At 42.0% G+C, this 19735-nt stretch overlaps 1 protein-coding gene across 2 annotated transcripts; it reads left to right on the top strand.

The window, feature by feature from the left end:
* Positions 1-703: 703 nt before the first annotated feature.
* Positions 704-16027, top strand: ankrd33ba (ankyrin repeat domain 33ba). 2 transcript variants are annotated; one of them, XM_035142111.2, is made up of 6 exons: positions 704-1555; positions 11330-11459; positions 11733-11873; positions 13359-13500; positions 13609-13807; positions 14483-16027. In XM_035142111.2, exons 1-6 carry the CDS (start codon positions 1130-1132, stop codon positions 15026-15028), a joined length of 1584 nt encoding a protein of 527 aa, XP_034998002.2. In that variant the 5' UTR covers positions 704-1129; the 3' UTR covers positions 15029-16027. The 2 variants fall into 2 exon arrangements, with proteins under 2 accessions (XP_034998002.2, XP_034998001.2); XM_035142110.2 differs by having other exon boundaries at positions 13579-13807.
* The last annotated feature ends 3708 nt before the right edge of the window (positions 16028-19735 follow it).

Below are 19735 nucleotides of genomic sequence, written 5' to 3'. Positions count from 1 at the left end.
CTTGACAAACTTTCAACTAATTCTAATACTGGAGATTTACAATTTATCTTTACTCTGTTGATTGTGTGTGTGGCTCGACCAGACAGTTACAACTTTCCACGGATAAATATATCTGTAGGATTGGAAACTGGCTGTCAGCCACACGGCAGCAGAACGATACCATGGAGATGGACGAGTCACACGAGAGTAGAGCTCTCAACGGGGGGTAGATGAAGTTATAATAAGGCTACACACACTGGGACTATTATGCAATTGTTTTCTTTCCATAACAGCTGATGTAATCAAAGTGAATTTATTAATTACAGAGAGAAAAAATGTATCATCCCTTGTAAATGTTCTGTGTAAGTTACACTCCACGTATTTGTTACCTCTAGAGTGGACGACTTATTATCAGGATGTCCCAACAAGCATTTTTTTTTATTTATGAATTATGTCATGGGCCAAATCAAATTGTCTCATGGACCAAATGGAGGCCAGAGGTTTCCCACCCCAGCCTTATACAGACTTGCTGGCCTATTGAGAAAGAGCATGTTTGTTTTAACTTCTGATACTGTACATTTTTAGGACATACTGATAAATACACATTAAAGTAAGTCAGGCACATATATAAATAATAAAGTTTCACTGGTGCTTCTAGAGAGAGCAATAATCCCTTATCAGAGAGAGAGAGAGAGAGAGAGAGAGAGAGAGAGAGAGAGAGAGAGAGAGAGAGAGGTCCCAGTCGCATCTAATCGGCTTACACGACTCTAGGTTAACACAGAACTGTCTCTCTCCACCCAACGTGGGCCGGTCGTGTATCCTGCGCTTTATTTTCTGCTTTGGCTCCACTTTCCAGAGGCTTTACTTCCATGCATGTCTCCTCCGGACAGAACACCGCTCAGCGCAAAGATCTCACTTCCCTGGGAGCTTCAGATCTCAGGTGACAGCGGCTCTGTGAGGATGATCGGGAACCCGCTCTGACTGTACATGGTTCAGGAGATTAAGGGGTTTGTGTAATTAAAGCTCCCGCAGACGATGTAATTGTTTTACGAGAGTCTGGTCTTGGAGAGACAGCTCGTCCCATGCGTGCGCCCCCAGCGCGCCAGGCTGCGCTCCACCCCGAGGACGGTGCCCTAGACCCGGGGGTTAGATGGTTCTGATTACCGACGACAGGGATGGAGGAGGCGTCCGGGTCAAGCAGCTCCAGCTCCAGCAGCATCCGCAGCAAAAAGTCGGGGGAAGCGTCTCTCAGGTCCACCCGACCATAGAGGAAGAGCCGCCGTCCAACTCCGAGGATGACTACCCGAGCGAGGATGAGGACTATGATGAAGAGGAGGACGAATTCGAAGAAGTGGACTTCGAGGACTTGGATGACGGTCGCAGCATCGCGTCCGACGACTCCTTCTACCCGCCGGACGATGCGTTTGCGGACTCGGAGCGCACCCCGTCCCCGGACAGCCCGGAGCCCCTGTCCCTCTTCCAGGCGTGCTGCACCAACAACGCGGCCATCGTCCGGATCATGATCCGACATGGAGTGAAGGAGGAGCAGGTCAAGGAGTCGGACAAGAACAACAGGGTATGATGAACTTAATATGTAACACACTTCTTGAATCCACACACACAGGTTGCTGCAGATACACTTATCAGGAGTTTGCATTGACTTCCATTCATTGTGGAAAACTTAACCAAAACAGCATCCCTAATTTTAACCATCACCAATTTATACCTAACTCTAACCTTAACCTAACCCCAGTTCACATCGTATTGGTCATAACCATAACCATGACCAATTCATGCCTAACCCAAACCTTAATCTTACCAAACCACAATACACATTTTATCCCTAATCTCAACCATGTCCAATTCATACCTAAACCTAACCTTAACCTAAGCCAATTCCACATCTTAACATTAACCCTAACCAGTTCCCTCAGATATAATTTTTGTGCCTCATTATGACCAGGCTTTGGTCCCCATGGTCTACTGGTCAGAACAAGGTCAGTATTTACAGCAGAAAAGGTCTTAAATGCAACTAAAAGGCAACAAAAACGAGTACACATACACAACACAGACATACACCACAGTTGTTCACAACATGAATCAATTCTCTTGTCTGAACAGTGTGTGGGGGACAAGGTTCATTTATATTGGCTCCAGTTACATATCATAGCGTATTTGGTCTCATAACTGATCGACTATGGAGCAAGTAAGGATATAAAGTGATCTTCCTCAGCTGGACATTATATGTTTCACACTATATCTGTTTATCAAACTGAAGCGTCTGCCACCCTCCTGCCACCCGGTGCAACAGGTTCAGACAAGAAGCTTCACATTCAGTAGTTGTTGGAATAATTAAGCCTGAGCCTTCTGCAGTGACTTACTCACCTATTCCCAGGCCTTGGGAGAGGATCTGGTTCGACCTCTATTTAAAACCTTAACGTACTGTATGTCACAGGTTTAACGTAAGGATTATGCTCAGCCTCAGAGAAAACTTAAAGTTATTTACATCTTAATAATTATATATCTCATCTGCCAGTTGGCTTAAAAATGCTAAATTTTTCACCTTGTACATGTTTGTTAATAATTTTCCGCTCAATATCAGTGTTTTCTTTGTATGTTTCTGCAATGACCCACCTCAGTTTTCAGAGAGCGAGCAGCCTCAAGCGCTTTAAAAACAAACACAAGTCTCTGAAGGTCAGGAGAACACACACTCCTCTGTGTGTGTGAAAGTGTGCATGCTCAAACTTTTTGTGTGTGTGTGTGTTTGTATGACTGCATTTTCATATTCTATATTTGGACTCAATTTGTGTAATATACTAACAAAATGTCATTAAGGGCAGGATAAAAACATTTCGTAAAAAGCTTGAATTCCACAAAAGGGATGAAGCATTTTCTGTTACACTAATCTCGGGCTATCCGGGGATTTCATTTGTTTTATTTGTTAAGGTACATGAGAGTTGGGTCACAGCTGCCACCTTACATATTCACAAACCACAGTAATAATAGTAGCACCTCACATTTTCCTCATTCCCCTCCCTAAAGTCTGAATGTGGACATATAGGATATAAGGTTGTGGATAGGAAAAACACTCACTTCCAAAAAAGAGAAGGCTTATTCTACCTGCCCCCCCGTCACCACCCTCTGTGACCCAGGACCCACATAGCAAATTGTTCAATGAAGTATTGAGTAGCAGTTTACAGAAACACGAGGGTGCTAATTTCCTCCATCATCCATGCTGATATCCGCAGAAATAGCCCATAGTATACATAGAGTACACATATATATATCTTTTATAGTGTATGTGCATAATGTAGCCTATATGTATAACAGAAGAGTATGCAAGTTAAAAGCCAAAACTTTTCCCAAGTATACAGCCAGGAGGGAAGTTTTCCCCATTTACAATTTTACCAATATTATACATAATCTTGATAATCTGCCATTTTTAATGATAAAGCACTCCTATGCCTCTGCTATTTTTTTCCCCTCAATGACTGAATATCTTATATTTTTCACTGAAGGTAATTTATCAATTTAATAATTACTGCTTTCTTAAAAAATATCAATATATGTAAAACATGTTTCCATTTGCACCTTGTAGAAAAAGGTCACTCCAGTCAAAGAACTGCAGCCCAGGGCGGAGAGATAAATCCATAATTATGGACTGCCAGACCAGCTTTCATTCATCTGGACATTTTGCTAATAGTAATTGAATTAGTTGGCACTGAGGCCTGTGCTGAATCCCATATTATTGTGCATTGTTGTGACTCAGTGTGTTTGTGTTATTGTACTTTAGCGTTGGGCTCCTTTTTATCCAGGGAAAGCTGAGAGAGCAAGATTCACCATCACCTTTACATAGCTTAGCTTACTAGTACTTTTATACTACCTACATACAGATTCAGATACCTGCCCTTGCATGTATACCAGTACATAAAAAAAAACACCAGAGCATATACAAATATGAACTTATATAATGTTGTTATAATGTAACAGCTGTGTGCTAGTAACCCTGTATAGAAGTCACAATTATTATCATTGTTGTGTGACCTGACTCATGTTAATCCCTTTGAAAAACAAATACACAAAGAATGACGGCCGTGGAACTTCTTGTATAATCTAGTTTGACAGTCATAACTGAAAAATTACACATATAAATAAATGTAGGAACACTAAACAAGTACTTCTTTTAAAAGCTGTTAAAATGTACACTCAGCATGAAATATTGCCAAACTGCTGACATCTTAACTATTTGTGACTAATGCTATGCTACTGGAAATAACTTGAGTGGCAGAACAGTGTAACTGCTGTTTTTGGAGCAGTTGTCCAATGCCGTGTCGGTACCGGAACATCAGCTCTCCAGTGAAGCTGAGCTGTTTTCATAGTCCTGACCTTACATCACTAATCTGGGCCTCTAACCTGGAGGCTACCCCATCTGTCTTTGTCTCTTCTTCCCTTTCCCCTCCTCTTCTCTACAAACCGACCTCTTCCCTGAATGTACTGGATGTAATCACCGATGAGCTCATGGGGAGATAGAGTAGCATGACATCACTGGAATGCCAAAAAACCTCTCCTGTTGAGATCCCCCTGATTCTTAAGCATTTTTCATTCCTAGCGATTGTATGTAGTATAGACAGTGTGCAGATATATGTGTTTATTCAGAATATAAAAAGATGCACATAATGCGCAAAACCCAACAGAGAAAGGTCAAAGGTCCTACAGGCATGAGGATTAATTTGGCAAGCACCCCCACAACAAATGGTTGCATACGTTTGTCTAAGTGTGAGAGGCAAAGCAAGAAAGTTCCATGTTTGCACAGATAACCAGGATGTCTGCTATAGTGCATTTGCTGACCTCAGGGTGTGTGCACAAAAACACAGACACAATAAGATTAAGCAACACATCTATTGGAAACACGCTGATGTGAATCTGCAAAGCTCATTAGTGTCCGTGCATGTGTGTGTGTTTCACATCCTGAAACATCCTAATATAGCAGACAGGTCGACAATGTGATGTGTGTAAGACAAAGAGAGGTGCTACAGTACATCCCAGGCCCGGCTGTGACCATTTACAGCATGTGCTCCATTTCCCTTTTCTCTGGTCAGCAGTTTATAGGGAGTGTTTCAGTATAATGATTTGTTAATCTTGCAAGAGAACGAAACTACGAGTTTTTGTCAAATTATATTTAAATTCATGAAACTTTGAACTATAAAAATAAAGATATTGTGAAGATACAAAAAAAGAGTGTAATAGCCTGGCTAATCTGTTATATCTGATGTGCATAATTATGTTATCCCTGTTCCATACAAGCAGGGAGGTCAAAGGTTATGTCCAGCTAAAACAAATGCAGACTTGAATCTTTAGTAATATAATCTTTAAGATTTTTTTAAATGTTCATCGATTTTACAGGGAATAATTCATGGATCTTGATATAAAAAATCAGGCATATTTAGGGAACTTGGGGCCTTGGCGGCGGTATATGTGCTCTTCTGAGTGTCATTCTAATCATAACTTGAGAATCTTTTTCTAGGCTTACTTAACTGCTTATCTAGCAGAAAGATTTGTGTCATTAAACATCTGTGTTAATCTTTTAGTACCTGTTGAAACCGTGTTCACTGGAATCCAGGTCACAACAAAACAAGCCAGACTTTAATTTACTAATCTGTCTCCTGTAGTATTAGAGGACAGGAAGTTTCAACTAAGCAAAGCATTAATACTAAATTTAACAAGAAACCTCACAATATATACATGATGTAGTTCGTATGGAGGTATGTGAATTAAGTTCTCCTTCAGAATCCCTGAATTCTCAGTGTTGTGACTGCTGCGATGCATGACATTTCAGCAACTATTGGCAATGTCTCGTAAGATGTAAAAAAGAGAACAAGTCATTCAACATGAGGGGTTATCCCAAGTGAAAGTTGGACTTTTAGGCAACGTGTGTGTGTGTGAGTTTAAATGTGACGTATCAGATGAATACTGGTGTCCACTGGCACCTCTGATCCTGTTCAGGACAGTATGTGTCCCTCGTAGAGTGCATAAGCATAAAACTCAATACAAACGTACACACACATAAACACACACGCACACACATGCACACGGACACACACAGAATCCAATCAACTTGAATGAGGCCACCCTGCCGGGGCTGATACCTCTCTCTCTCTCTCTCTCTCTCTCTCTCTCTCTCTCTCTCAAACACACACACACACACACACACACACCAGATTATCCAAATAGGCCGACATACAGTGACAAACCATTACAGATACAGTACACTGCAGGCCTGCCTGTTAAGACAGCATGTGACAGAGTCGACCACAGAGTGTCTGATGCACAAAGAGAGCGCCGACCAGCACGGATCGACCATCACGTCAACGGGCAGACAGACTGAATGAGCGACACGTGGGGGAAAGACAGAAATTTGGCACCACAGAGGGTGGCGAGCATGATGCTGCTAGCCAATATAGATAAGTGGAAAAATCAAAGCGACAGTCATACACATTTGATTTGATACAGCCGTGTGAACGCCCAGCTGCAGACAGAAAGACAACATAACAGGGAGGCTATTGACAGAAACACAGCCCAGTGTGTCTGTGACGCTTTTAGTGTGTGTGTGATTGAGGGCGGTCTAGAGGGTGTGTGTGTGTGTGTGAGAGCCTGTCTTTGAAGACAAAGATGTGCTATAGATTGTAAAAGGGGATGCTAAGTTTTGTATTTAGTTTATACAGAGGGACAGTTTGTTTGTCGCTCGTATGACTTGCAGGAGTTAGCTGAGACCATAGACTGTCTATAGAGATGGACGACCCGTGACCCAATACAAGTCGGTCTCAGCTGTCATTCATGATGTTTCACCGCATTTTCTATCGTATCAAATAACTAATTAAAACCAAACTTACCAGAATAATGAACACTGTGATAAGAACAACCTTAAATGACAGAAACCATTTACTTTGTTCAGTTCATGTCCAACCCACTAACATGGAGGAGGCAGGATTCATGATCTATGCTGCAGCCAGCCACCAGGCGGCGATAGAGATGTCTTCCATCTTTATATACAGTCTATGGCTTAGACCAGTACTTACTTGAAAAAGTCAGTCTTTCTTTAGGAAACAAAAAGGAAGCTAGATTGTTTTAGTTCACACTGGTTCAGGAAACAAACATGGGAGCATCTTGGTTACATGGTGAGAGACCAATATTAGACATTATGTGGAGATAAAACCGGCTTCTCCTTGTTTTGGATGCTGTCTTGGATAATACTGCAAATTGTTTTCTTTTTCTGGGCAGGTATTTGATTATCTGCAATTTAAAACCCATTGGAAGAAACTGTAAATTGATTATCAGTTATAATCTATATATATGGGATGCAGTGTGTCACTGTTGTTGGAGCCAATTATCATTACAGCATTCTCACCTCAACAGTAAATACTCAGTCCCTCCCCCTCTCTTTGTGTCTGGCTCACTGATAAGGCTAAGCCTTTCTATTCTTAGTCCTGGATATCCCCCAGATTACTGAGGCTGTGTGTGTGTATGTTAGTGTCTTTCCCTGTGTTTATGTGTCTACATGGCATAATAATAAGATGTCCAGAATTCTTGTGTGTATGTATCTGTGTTCAGATTGAATGAGAGCTCACTGACCTAATACTAATAATACTTCCATTTTTCAAGCAGAATACTTTCTTGCATCAGGATAAGTGTTCCAAAATATTGAACTACTTTTTTTACAGCAGCTTTAAAGCAACACTATGTAACTTTTACTGAGGAACAGTGCCCTCTGCAGCCAAACATGATGACCAATTCTGTTGTAGTTTGTGCGTTTGTTGTATGATTAAGGTGTGCCAAGTAGAAAACTGAAGAAAAGGGTCTGTGTGTGCGTGAATGTTTGTGTCACAGAGAAAATGGGACGTTGTGTGATGGAATTGCTCCAGACGAGCTGCGGGGCATGTTTCTAAAGTACAACACTGCCAGGCTGGAGGGCTGCCAAGTATGTGTGTGCGTGCGTGTGAGACAGTAAGCGAGAGACGATGTCTACATGTGTGTGTCTAGGTTTAACCAGATAGAGTTCTCTGGCGCGGTGCCGCTGTAAGTGAATTTCTCCCAGACAATCCGCCAGTTACTCCACAGGACCTCTCTCCACCTCAAAACTCTCAGGGCTGAGAACACTTAACAGGACTGCATCTGGAGCTGGATGACAGCCAGGCATGTTTTACTTCTGTAACTAACAGGTAAACAGATCGAGGATCTTCTAAATTGGGGGCCACAATTTACACAAAGGGGACAATTATTTGTATATCACACCCATGCACAGTTCCTGATTCAAGTTGCACATTTTAGTAACTCCTTGTGTACTTTTAACTCTATTGCTTTGAGCAAAGCCACACATCATTTAATATATTTTGAAAATTGTGCCTTGTTCGAGCACATTGTCAGCATTTCCCACAGAATTAATTCAATATATTGCGATAACTGGGATGCACACGCATGAAGGTTCCTTTCAAACTCAACAGATTACGAGTGACAGGTACTCAGATTAAAGAGGGAAATACAAATTCTCGCGTAAGAGAATGCCACAACTGCAGCTGAAACTATGAGGCCTGACAGTCTGCGTGGTTGTTAAAAACGTTACGGACCACATTTACAGTACAGTTAGAGATCTCGCTAAGAGAAGTGTAAAAATAGTTTTGTTTAACTATTAAACTGTGGCAGGACAAATTTGAATATGGCGGTAATATAATTGAAGCTGTGGTAATAGGATTTATCAGACCATCACATGTTGTGGGGATGTTTCATTGTCCTGAAAAATTTGCTTTAGATTGGTCACATGTTGATGTGACATGATGCAGACAAACATTTAGCCTTGATGTTAAATTACACTATAGGTTATTTTACTTTTAACGTTAGTGAGTGGAGATATTCTGAATTTGGAGATCCACATTTAACTTCATTATTTCACACACGTCAGTGTTTGCGTGTGTCCTCGTTCTTGTTACCACCTCAGGACGTTTTCCATGATAATCACTGATCTTGTCAGTAGACCTCATGGGGACCAGGCTTTGGTCCCCATGAGGTCTACTGACAAGATCAAATCAGGCAAAAGTTAATTTCGGAGGTCCTAGTTAAGGTTAGTGGTAAGATGTTGGTTAGTGGTTAGGTTAGGGATAAGATTTTGGTTTGGCTGTTCACCATGAATGCAAAGCCCAAATAAGGACAGCTCTGCAAACGTTGTGTTTGTGTGTATGTGTGTGTAGGAGTCGTAGAAAGACACGGGAGAGGCTGGCACAAACTTTGTAAAGTTGTTTAAACCTTCAGGCCCTCTCTGTGCCAATCCTGTTCATTTGTATTTTTATTCTTCTCAGTGAGACAGAACGTTTTATCACATTCATACCAGAATTTGGAAAAATTATTCAGTGGAGTAACACAGTGTGCTGCTTTGACACCAAGACAAAAAATCCTTGAAGGGGGTTACATTTAATAAATCTATGAAGAGAACATTGTGTGACTGGAGTAGGTTCACAAATCAAGTCGGCTGAAGGAACATTAACTGTGGAACAAATTGTAAGTTTTTAACTTGTCATGGTAAAATATTCTTCACACACATATTCACATAGTGTTGTGTCACATATGTTCAGTGCTCCACTGCGGTGGCTTGCGGTGATGTGTACACATAAGTGAGCAGGGCTGCAGGCTCCTGTATACCTGCTGCCTCTTAAAGGGGAATTCTCATATTTTTCAACCTGGGCCCTGTGTTTATAAATGTGGGTGTGTAGATTTGTTGGCACTTATAAAAACTTTGGAATGTGTGTGTGCATGTGAGACAGTACCTATAATCTTATGGGGCAATTGCGATATTAACTGGACACGAAATGTCCGCTTAAAATGTATTTTTTTTCAGAAATACAAAACTCAAATTGTTAGTCAAGGTCTTGACTAACAGTCTGGAAACATTGCATGAGATTCTGAGCTTTGCAACTGTGCAGCACCTAGTTCTGCTTGTTGTCTCTCTCTCTCTCTCTCTCTCTCTCTCTCTCTCTCTCTCTCTCTCTCTCTCTCTTTCGTTTGCTTTTCAGTTAGTAGGAGCTCCTCGTCCATGTACTCCAGCTCAAACAAGAAGGTCATTGAAAAGAAATGCTTCATCGACATTGTCCACGTCAGAAAAAGTTTCTGAGTTTCTCTGAATAAAATCCAAACTCCTCTCTTCAATTCTCACTCTCCTTTCCACCTCCATCTTCCTGGATCAACTCAAATGTCAGGAGACTTGAGAGTGAGACTTCTCATTGAGCGAGACATGTGTAATGTTGCCATAATGTTAGCAAAGAGCCAGAATAACAATTTTGTATTTGTGAATATTTTGTCAACCTTTGCAGTTGCCCCATGAGAATACATTGTAGCCAAGCACTGCCGTGTCATGTCGTGGCTTCTGGCGGAGGTGATATACCGGACCGAAGGTTTTAATGCCGCTACCACTCATTTACATACCCACATTTATAAACATTAGGCTCATGTTGAAAAAATTCTGGAATTCCCCTGTAACATATAGGAAGCAAAGGAGTACAGGCCGAGGAAGAACCCAATAACTTTTGAAGTGGATTTGATTCTTTGACATGGCGAGATCGGGCATTAGCCTTGGCGTAGCTATGCTCTCTCCGAAGACCCCCTCTAGTTCTCCATACTCTATTCCTATTCGTTACATATATTTATCAATTGTGATTGTGTATTCCATTGATGCTATGACCCATCTATAATGAAAGACATTTCTTTCTGTGTATATAGAAATACATTTTACATGACATATCTATTGAGAACTCTGTGTTCCGAAATCCTACATGCAGGCCCCCCCCACCTCTCTTCTCTCTCTGGTGGTAAACTTGTTTGTTTTGGCCGGTGAAACTGTGTGCACCCTCTGGAAGGTACTCAACTTTTACACAAATTTTCCAGGACTCAAACACCCTCCAAACGGGCATAAACTCACATTCACAGACTAACATTTACACATCCTGCCACACACAACACATCAAAGGGTGGCTATTCTGGTATGGACACACGCAGGTAAACAAACGCACACAAATGCTCACTGAAAAAACAGCAACAGAAGCAGAGACAGCTTATTTTTCCACCGAGTTCAGGTTCTCAGTGAAAACACAACAGATGTCGTACTTTTAAAAGATGCACCGCTATGATCACTTTTTATTTCATGTAACTTCTATATGTCAGCATTTTACTGCAGCCTGGCTTTGGCAAGTTTTTTTTTTTGTTACCGGAACAATTTTGCTGAATCTTAACATAAGCCTTTCACCCTTTGCCTTGTATATTAACTCCTCCATCTCTATTTTGTGTCCTGTCACTTTTTTATTCATCACAGACAGGGCTGTTGTTTGCATGCTACCAGGGTTACGTGGATGTTGTCATAGCGCTGTCTCAGTGTCCGTATCTGGATGTCAACTGGCAGGACAGCGAGGGGAACACGGCTCTCATAACTGCTGCTCAAGCAGGTAAGTTGCACGCGTACGCACACAGACGGACACAGTAATATATCAGGCTTAGATACACATCCACACAGGCATTTACAGTACCACGTGAACACATGCACACGCAGATACAAATACACACCGCATGCTGACTAATGCTGACACAGGTGAAGACACACAGACGAGCAGAAAAAACACGTCGGTACTGCTGTGAATGTGGTTTTGTCTAAAATATGGTGGACAATGTGGAAATGTGACCCACAGTTAATATCTCCCCCTGTTGTGTTCTTCTTCAAGGCCACATAACCATCACCAACTATTTGCTGAACTACTACTCTGGGTTGGACATCGAGAGGAGGAACTGCCACGGCTTCACCCCTCTGATGAAAGCTGCCATGCAGGGCAGAGTGGAATGTGTGCGCTCGCTCATGATGGCAGGTGAGGCAAATGTGCAAAACTGTAGCTGTCGGATTTCATACACGCGAACACAAACACAAACTCGGCGTCGGAATCGAATGTGTTGCACTGTCAGATTCTAAATTTAACACATTACCTAGATTCTCTGGCCAGATCTTTAGAGAATTATTTGCTTTATCATTCTCAGCAGCATTGTTGAACAGACGGACAATTTGAAAATGGTTTGGCAGTTATTAGATGAGAACTCTCCTTTGGAACAAATGGAATTATAGGAGGCCAGGGTTTTTAATTAACAGGATTTCAGTTTAACTTTGGTGATGGGCACAACACCTTCCGATTCATTTTTCAGTTTTATTCAGTTTGGCTTACAGGCTGGCTTTTAACTTGTCTCTTCGGCTGTCATGCATTCATGATACTATTCTCTGCATGGGTTTGTTGTGTTGCATGCTTCACACAGTACCTCTTTCTTCCTATTGTCACTGAGCCTGAATCCTAAATATCGCCATTACAATTTGCATTTTTATCTCGTCTGCCCTCTGGATAGTCATGTGACCAAACACTGGTTGGAGCCAATCCCAGCTGACAGTGGGCAAGAGGCAGTTTACACCCCTGGAAAGATCACCAGCATATCCCATGGCCAACATATAGAGACAAACAACCATTCATGCTACTGTCTAAATCATAGAATGTATATAAAAAAATGCACAACCTCCTTCCTTGAAACCAAAAAATAGAGCCAAAATACATTGGGTATGAATGCTACCATCTTAGTGCATTTGTAGACAGAGTTTGTGCAGTAATGATCAGGGAATGGAGCTGCGGTGTCCAGGTCTCACTGATTCACGCTCAACTGATGGTCAGTCAATCTCAGCTGTCAATCAGGACGTTGGGTCCTGTTTTTATAACATCAAACAACTAAATTCATCCAAACTTATCAGTGTGAGAAGAACTACCTCAAATTACACAAACCATCTTTGAGAACATTTATTTAACATCCATTTGGAGTTTTTTAGTTTGGTCCATGTCCCATTAACTAACATAGAGGAGGTGGGGATTATGATTTATACTGTAGCCAGCCACCAGGTGGCGAGCGAGACACTTTGGCTTCACTTTTAGGGAGTAGTCATGTCGCCCTACAGTCTATGGCCTAAATGTGACTGCTTGGTTGTCTCTTTATTGTGGTTGTAGATGATGACCAGATATATTAAATTGCACATGTTGACATCAAGATAAAGACAGAGATTAGATTAAATGTGCAGCACTAATATTTTGGGCATTTGGGGATTTTGGCCCTGTGAGATTTGCATGATGGTGTGTGCAAGTTCTCCTAAATAATTAGTCACAAACTTTTGAATCTTCAATCATTCCTCATCCCCTCATCATCACTTCTAAGCACAACCAACACAACGTCTGCCTTGTTATCCTTTTTAACCTGTATACTTGTGTATCCACCCTCTGCCATTCTCTCTCCTTGACATTTTCTACTGTATTTGTTGCGTCCACCAGGGGCCGCCCTGAATGCCAAAGACTTTGGCCGCCACTTGACTGCCAGGGACTGGGCCTTATTTACGGGCCGTTACGAAACCGCCTGGGTGATGACACGTCTGATGGAGCGGCCTTTTCCCAACCAATTCTGTGAATCATACAGGTAAAAGGGTTAGTCAACTGTGAGCAACAGCATGAACTAAGCATGTGAGAGTCACTTACCCTCAGTGTCTCTGTGCAGCGGATTTATGTCGAACTTGCTCCCCCACAGTCTAGAGTGGCCCCCGCTGACGTCACTGGTGACCAAATCCCAGGAGCCCCGGGGCTGTCTGCAGCGCTTGTCCGACACCATTCGGAACGTCTTCAGCATCGCGAATGTCACCAACCCTGAAGAGGAGGGCGCCATCGACCACATGGTTTCTATCACAACGGCAATGAGGAGCCCCGCCATTGCTGTGGCGTGCCATACAGTGAGTTACGGAGCACCAGATCCCTTCCTTTAATTAATCAGCGTTAGACAGAATCCCACATGTTTGTCGCTGAATGCCTCACAACAACAAGCACATTTGAAACAAAGGCTGAGATAAAGTGAACCAATGAGTAACACTACTGTGTGGGATAAGGAAGAATAAGTCTCCCTCTGCATTATTCCTGGTGGCATCTGCACACATGCATAGTTGGAGATGCCTGCTCATTTCCTATAAATGCTCATTTCCTTTATAAAGCAGCCAGACAATCTTGTACGGTATGAAAATCACTTTCTACAGGCTTGAAATTTGACAGTTGATGTTTGTGTGTTTAGCATTCATGTGCAAATGTAGGATAATGTGGGCCTGTCACGGCTGTGTCAGAGAAGTGATGTGCAAATTAACTGATACTATTGTGGTAATAATGCTATTAAAAGGCATTAATCAATATTTAGTTTAATTAAAAAAATCAGCTTTTTCATGGGATTAGTTGATACTAATTAAAGGATATAATTAACGGCAGTCTTTTCCGATAAGCAGGTTATTTATGCAAGATTATCTCAGTTCTTTTCATTAATAAATAAAGAATTCTGGTATTGCTACTGAAGTGCCATTGATATTATACTACCAGATTATAGTGAGTAAGTAAAACCACTGAGCGACTGATTTTTATTTCAGGTGTGTCCTGACAGTCCCCCAAGTGTGGGAAAACGGCACTATGCAGTTCCTGAGATCATTCGCCAGCAGCGCGCCAAAGAGCTCCGCTCCGTCAACCCTGACAGGGTAGATGGACACCTCAAACTCTTCCAGAACTCCCGGGTCACGCTCGTGGCCAAGCACTCTGCAGACCGCCGAGCCAGCCTCCAACCCCAGAGCCTGGTGCCCCGACAGAGGAGCTCCAGCCTGGGCCTGGGGGCTTACAATGAAGCCCTGGAGCTGCGGAGAACCAGCCTTCTGCCTGTGCACATGGTGCTGAGGAGGAGCAGCGTCAGGCCCGGCTTCAGCATCCCCAAACTGAGGGTCTCCAAGGCCCCCGCACCCACTTACGAACCGGAAAAGGTCCGGAGGAAGAGCAGCGCCAAAGATGGAAGCGGGCACCTGCTGCAGATCCCGAAGTGGCGGTACAAGGAGCTAAAAGAAGAGAGGAGGAAAGCAGAGGAGGCAGAGAGGAGGAGGCTGGAGGCCGTAACCAAGAGACACCTCGCTGCCGGGAAAAGGAAATAATATCATAGCCTCAAAGGATGTGATGATGTTCAGTAAACCTAAACTTAATAGAGTTTTAAGCTGGACAAGCCATGAAATTAAACTATTTGGTCTCAAGGTGTTTTCAACAATCTTCACGCTCAGGAGGAGACTCGAATTACCAGCAGTGTTCCTGAAAGAGGACGGTAGACTGAAGGTTGCAGCAGTCTGCTCTATGCTGCATCCTGAAATGTTCTAAACAAAGATGCAGGTTGGCCTCTTCAAAAGGGGTTTTACACTAGATTCTAAGCGACACCCAGGGGATTTGATACTTGAAATGTTTTAGGTAACTTATTTTTCATATTTATTGCTTTGTAATGGACGGTCAAAACTATTTTTTGTTACTCTTTGGATGCTTGATACACCAGTGTTTTTGTAAAGCAGAAGATTAATACACACACACACACTCACTCAGACTGTAACCACAGCAGGAATGTGTTCATCTTTCTTCTTAAACGAATGGAAGCAATTCATTGAAGATGTTATGGAATAATGTCTTTAAAATATTCAGTGGAGAATACTGATAGGGGCATTTCATATTGCCTGAGAATGCGAAACTTAAGCTTTTATAGAATGTAATGTCATTGTACAGCAATATTTGTTAATATTTTTTGTTTAGCTTTAAGACAAATTTTACTGATACTGATTATAGATATTTTATATTAGAGATTAGAGAACTTTATTTTTTATTCAACATGAACTTTTTTCACCTACTGACGTGTAAAGAGTTGTGTTTTCTAGTCTTAACCTTTGGGACCAAGACTGAATTGTAGAGCACTGCTGTGATGTTGCATCTCACCAGGTGGGAAGAAAGTTTCAAAATTCTCTCCCATGAACTGTTTACATTGCAAAAACCACATTAACACTGGTTATATCAGTGACTCTTCGAGTATCATGCAACTGCGACTCCAAGATGTGTGCATTCGGTGTAGAGACGATGAGGATGAGGTGAACGAAATAAAACGCCTCTGCTAACAGTAACCTTGGATGTGTTGTAATATTATCATGATTTCAAATGCCTCAGAAAATCATGGAAACGACAAGATGATGTTTATCGAGCTGAAAATATGTGTGTGTGTGTGAATGCCGGGTTACTGAAACACTTTGCTTGAATCAAGATGGAAACACACGATGTGACATGAAGGCCTGTGGTGATGTAACCACGTGCTTGCGTAATGTCACCACTCTAGTAGACAGCCATTATAAATCCAGAAATTGCAGTATTTAGGAGTTGAAAAAAGGAAAATGCAAGCACTCATGTCCTAAATATGCAGTAATTTTTGAAGGGTTGACACCGGTTGAAGTTTGCGGTAGTTGTTGGGGATCAAAGCCCAAAAATTGTAGGAAAAGTATAGAATTGAATAATTAAAAAAGAATGAAGAGTTGGAAAATGAGCAGAACGGTTCGATGTCTAAATCATAGACAGTATGTAAAGATGGACGACATCCATCTGGTGGCTGGCTGCAGTTTACGTTATAAATCCCACCTCCTCCATATTAATAGACGGGACATGGACCAAACTAAAAAGTCAAAGTGCTTGTCAAATACATTTTTGTCAAAGATGATTTCTGTCATTCTAGGTACTTTGTTCAAATGTTCATTTGAAAGTGGATTAAAACAAGGTGAAACATTATGATTGACAGCTGAGACTGACTCCTGATTGGCGGAGAACATGTATTAACGGGAACTGTCTGTCGCGGCTTTGATACTGTGCAGACTCTGGCTCCAAATGGCTTCATTTCTGGATAGTGGAGAGGTGTCATCCATCTTTATATACGGACGATGGTTGAAACCAGGTGAAGCATGCAGCCCTCCCTGGCGACCAGAGCCCCAAAATTGCAGAATAATAAAGAAAGAGTAAAACGATAGTGTGACGGCTGTGTCAGCATTTACTAATTAATGAGAAAAATCCAGTTCAGAGTTTGAGAAACTGCTGAACCAGAGTCAGTGTGACAGTAGAGCTGAAGAAATAATCAGTAGCACATGGACCCTTTGATAAGAACAGCTCGCCTATTATAGAGCTTGTCTCCCTGTTTTAACATTAGAAGAGTGAAAATAATGCAGCTGTAAGTTTAAACACACAGAACCAGAATGGGGAAAAGCAAATGATGTGACATTGTCTGGATTTTTCGAGAGCACAATTTCACGGTCCTGACTCCTTGTGGTGATTGCGCTTTAAGTACCATCCAAGAGTGTGCGTCTAATATAAATGGTGATGAGCTGCTTAAGGGTTTTAAGGGCAATAGTGTCCCAAAAATTGTTTCCTCAAATAAACTTCATTGACTTCAGAGTGGCCCTCTGCTTCGAGGAAGTCATTTGAACGCGACAAAAGACGAGCACATTTGCTGAAGTCCTACACTGAACAAGTGGTTGCGGGATTAACATATTTAACGTTGACAAACATCCTAGGTTTTCTCACCATGAATAAGAGCTTTATTTATTTGCAATGTTTTACTCCTTAAGTGTTTTGTCAGTGAGTTTACAGCATTTCCATAAAGCTTCGACGGTATTTCTGTGAACTGGTGAAAGTTCAGAATGCAGTTGAAGCACCACCTGAAGAAAGATCCCATGGTTTTATTTATGGAAAGTGGTCGTGTGTGTGGGGGAGGGATGGTGGGGGAGAGAGAGAGAGAGAGAGAGAAGATATATTACCCCTGAATGCATTGGATGATATTTAGGTCATCGTTGTAGCTCAAACAGCTGTTGGCTTAGATTGTAACCTGAGATTATGAAACGCTACAGCCTTGCTCAGCAGTTCCCCCACCTCCCACCCACCTCTCCTCCTCCCCCCCACCCCCCACCCCAATCCCCCTCACAGGAAATTCAGAAGTGGCCAAGTGAGCGGGGCGCCACCCACTGACACAATGATGGCTGTTATGTCCTCGTGCTGTGATGCTGCTGGGTGATGTTTAGACAGGATGACCTGAATCTATATATCAGCACTGAATGCTTCTCTCAAACCTGGAGAGGGGGAATCCTTGGCAGGGGCCCCCTGCTGGTTAGGTATTGGAACTACATATAAGGATTTCTGCATGTTACATACAGTACATGTAAGTGGTATTGATGATAATTCTCATAAAGGACATCCATGCACAATTCCTGATTCAGTAATGTGCACATTTAAGTCATTCCTTGTTTACAGTTACCTCCATAGCTTTGAACAAAGCAACACATCATTAAATATTTACTTAGATATTGTTTCTTGTCAAAAAATATGCTGTAATTCCAAAACTTAGAAAATAAAAGTTCTTAAGAAATTGTCATATTTACTATTAGTATTGTTACAAAGTGACTGACAGACAGTATTCTGTTAGGCACTCACATTTCACCTGGCCCCTCCCCTGGATCCGCCCCTGACCGTGCACGTGACACAAATCTCTGTCTAACATCTGCATCACAAACATGACTACAGCAGATACAGTGACTACAACACACTTACTGAGTACTTTATTAGGAACACCATACTAACACTTGGTAAATAGACTGTATTTCATTATTTTTCAAGAAAACATTTCCTGCACCATGACACCACTCATAGAATCAAAACCAGAAATACTTTATCGATAATCAGGGGAAATTGGGTTTCGTTACGTTGCTCCAAAAAAGAATAGAAATATATTCAGATCTAAATGGAAATACTAAATATAAACTAGAATGACCCTCAGAAGAGTTCATACCTCTGCCACGGCCCAACAGTCCCTTTATGAAGCCACATTTAAATTTTCTAAAATTGCGCACACTCAGATATCAGTCCATTGAACATGTCTGATCCACACCAACATTTAATGGATTCTTTTCTGAACCAGACCACATTCATCTCGTGGTAGTTTTTGCATAAACCTGCAAACTATCAGACAGACAAACAAACGAATAAACAAACGCAAACGGAAACATATGTATCCTCCTTGGTGAAAGGTAATAAGATATATGTGGTAGGCAGAGATATGTGCAGTATATCAAGTAGGAGTATGTAATCCATGTATACTACAGTATATACAACAGCTGAAACATAGGTCCAAGTATACAACTTAGTTAAAATGCAAGGCAGGTGAGGTTTATTGATTCATGCTGTCGACACCACATTCCCACCCCACCATCTGTGCGTCTCAGCAGGAATCAAGACTCAGCAGACCAGGCTAAACGTCTTAAAGTGTCCAGTCCATGTCGGCGAGCCAGGGCCACACGGCTGCCTCAGACATATGCTCTTGGCTGGCAGCCGAGTGGAACCCAACATCCTCTGCTGCTGTTGTGGCCCATCTGCCCCGAGGTTGGACATGTAGCGCATTCTTGAGAGGCTGCTCTGCCCACCCACTGTTGTAAAGAGTGGTTATGTGAGTCACCGCAGACTCTCCGTCAGCTCTAGACTAGTCTCACATCCACATCAGCAGTTTCAGATACTCAGAACAACCTGTCTGGCACAGACAATCACATCATTACCTAAAGCTCCTGACCTGTGTCAGCACGGCTTAATGCACCGCACTGCTGCCCCGTGATCGGTTGATTGCATAAATGAGCAGGAGAATAGATCCTGATAAACGTGAGAGGGCTATAGTAAGATTTCCATTTGAATGTGATCTCTTTTCTTATAGTCAGACTTCTTATTCTTATATTCACAATGAGTTTCTCTGTATTTTATCTGATTTATCAAACCTCAAATGTAATCCATCCCATTCTTTAAGATGTGGGTGC

The sequence above is a fragment of the Hippoglossus stenolepis genome, chromosome 19 (assembly GCF_022539355.2).
Source record: "Hippoglossus stenolepis isolate QCI-W04-F060 chromosome 19, HSTE1.2, whole genome shotgun sequence".
Classification (NCBI taxonomy): domain Eukaryota; kingdom Metazoa; phylum Chordata; class Actinopteri; order Pleuronectiformes; family Pleuronectidae; genus Hippoglossus; species Hippoglossus stenolepis.
Note: the sequence above shows the minus strand (reverse complement) of the source record. Positions and strands in the feature narration are given on the sequence as shown.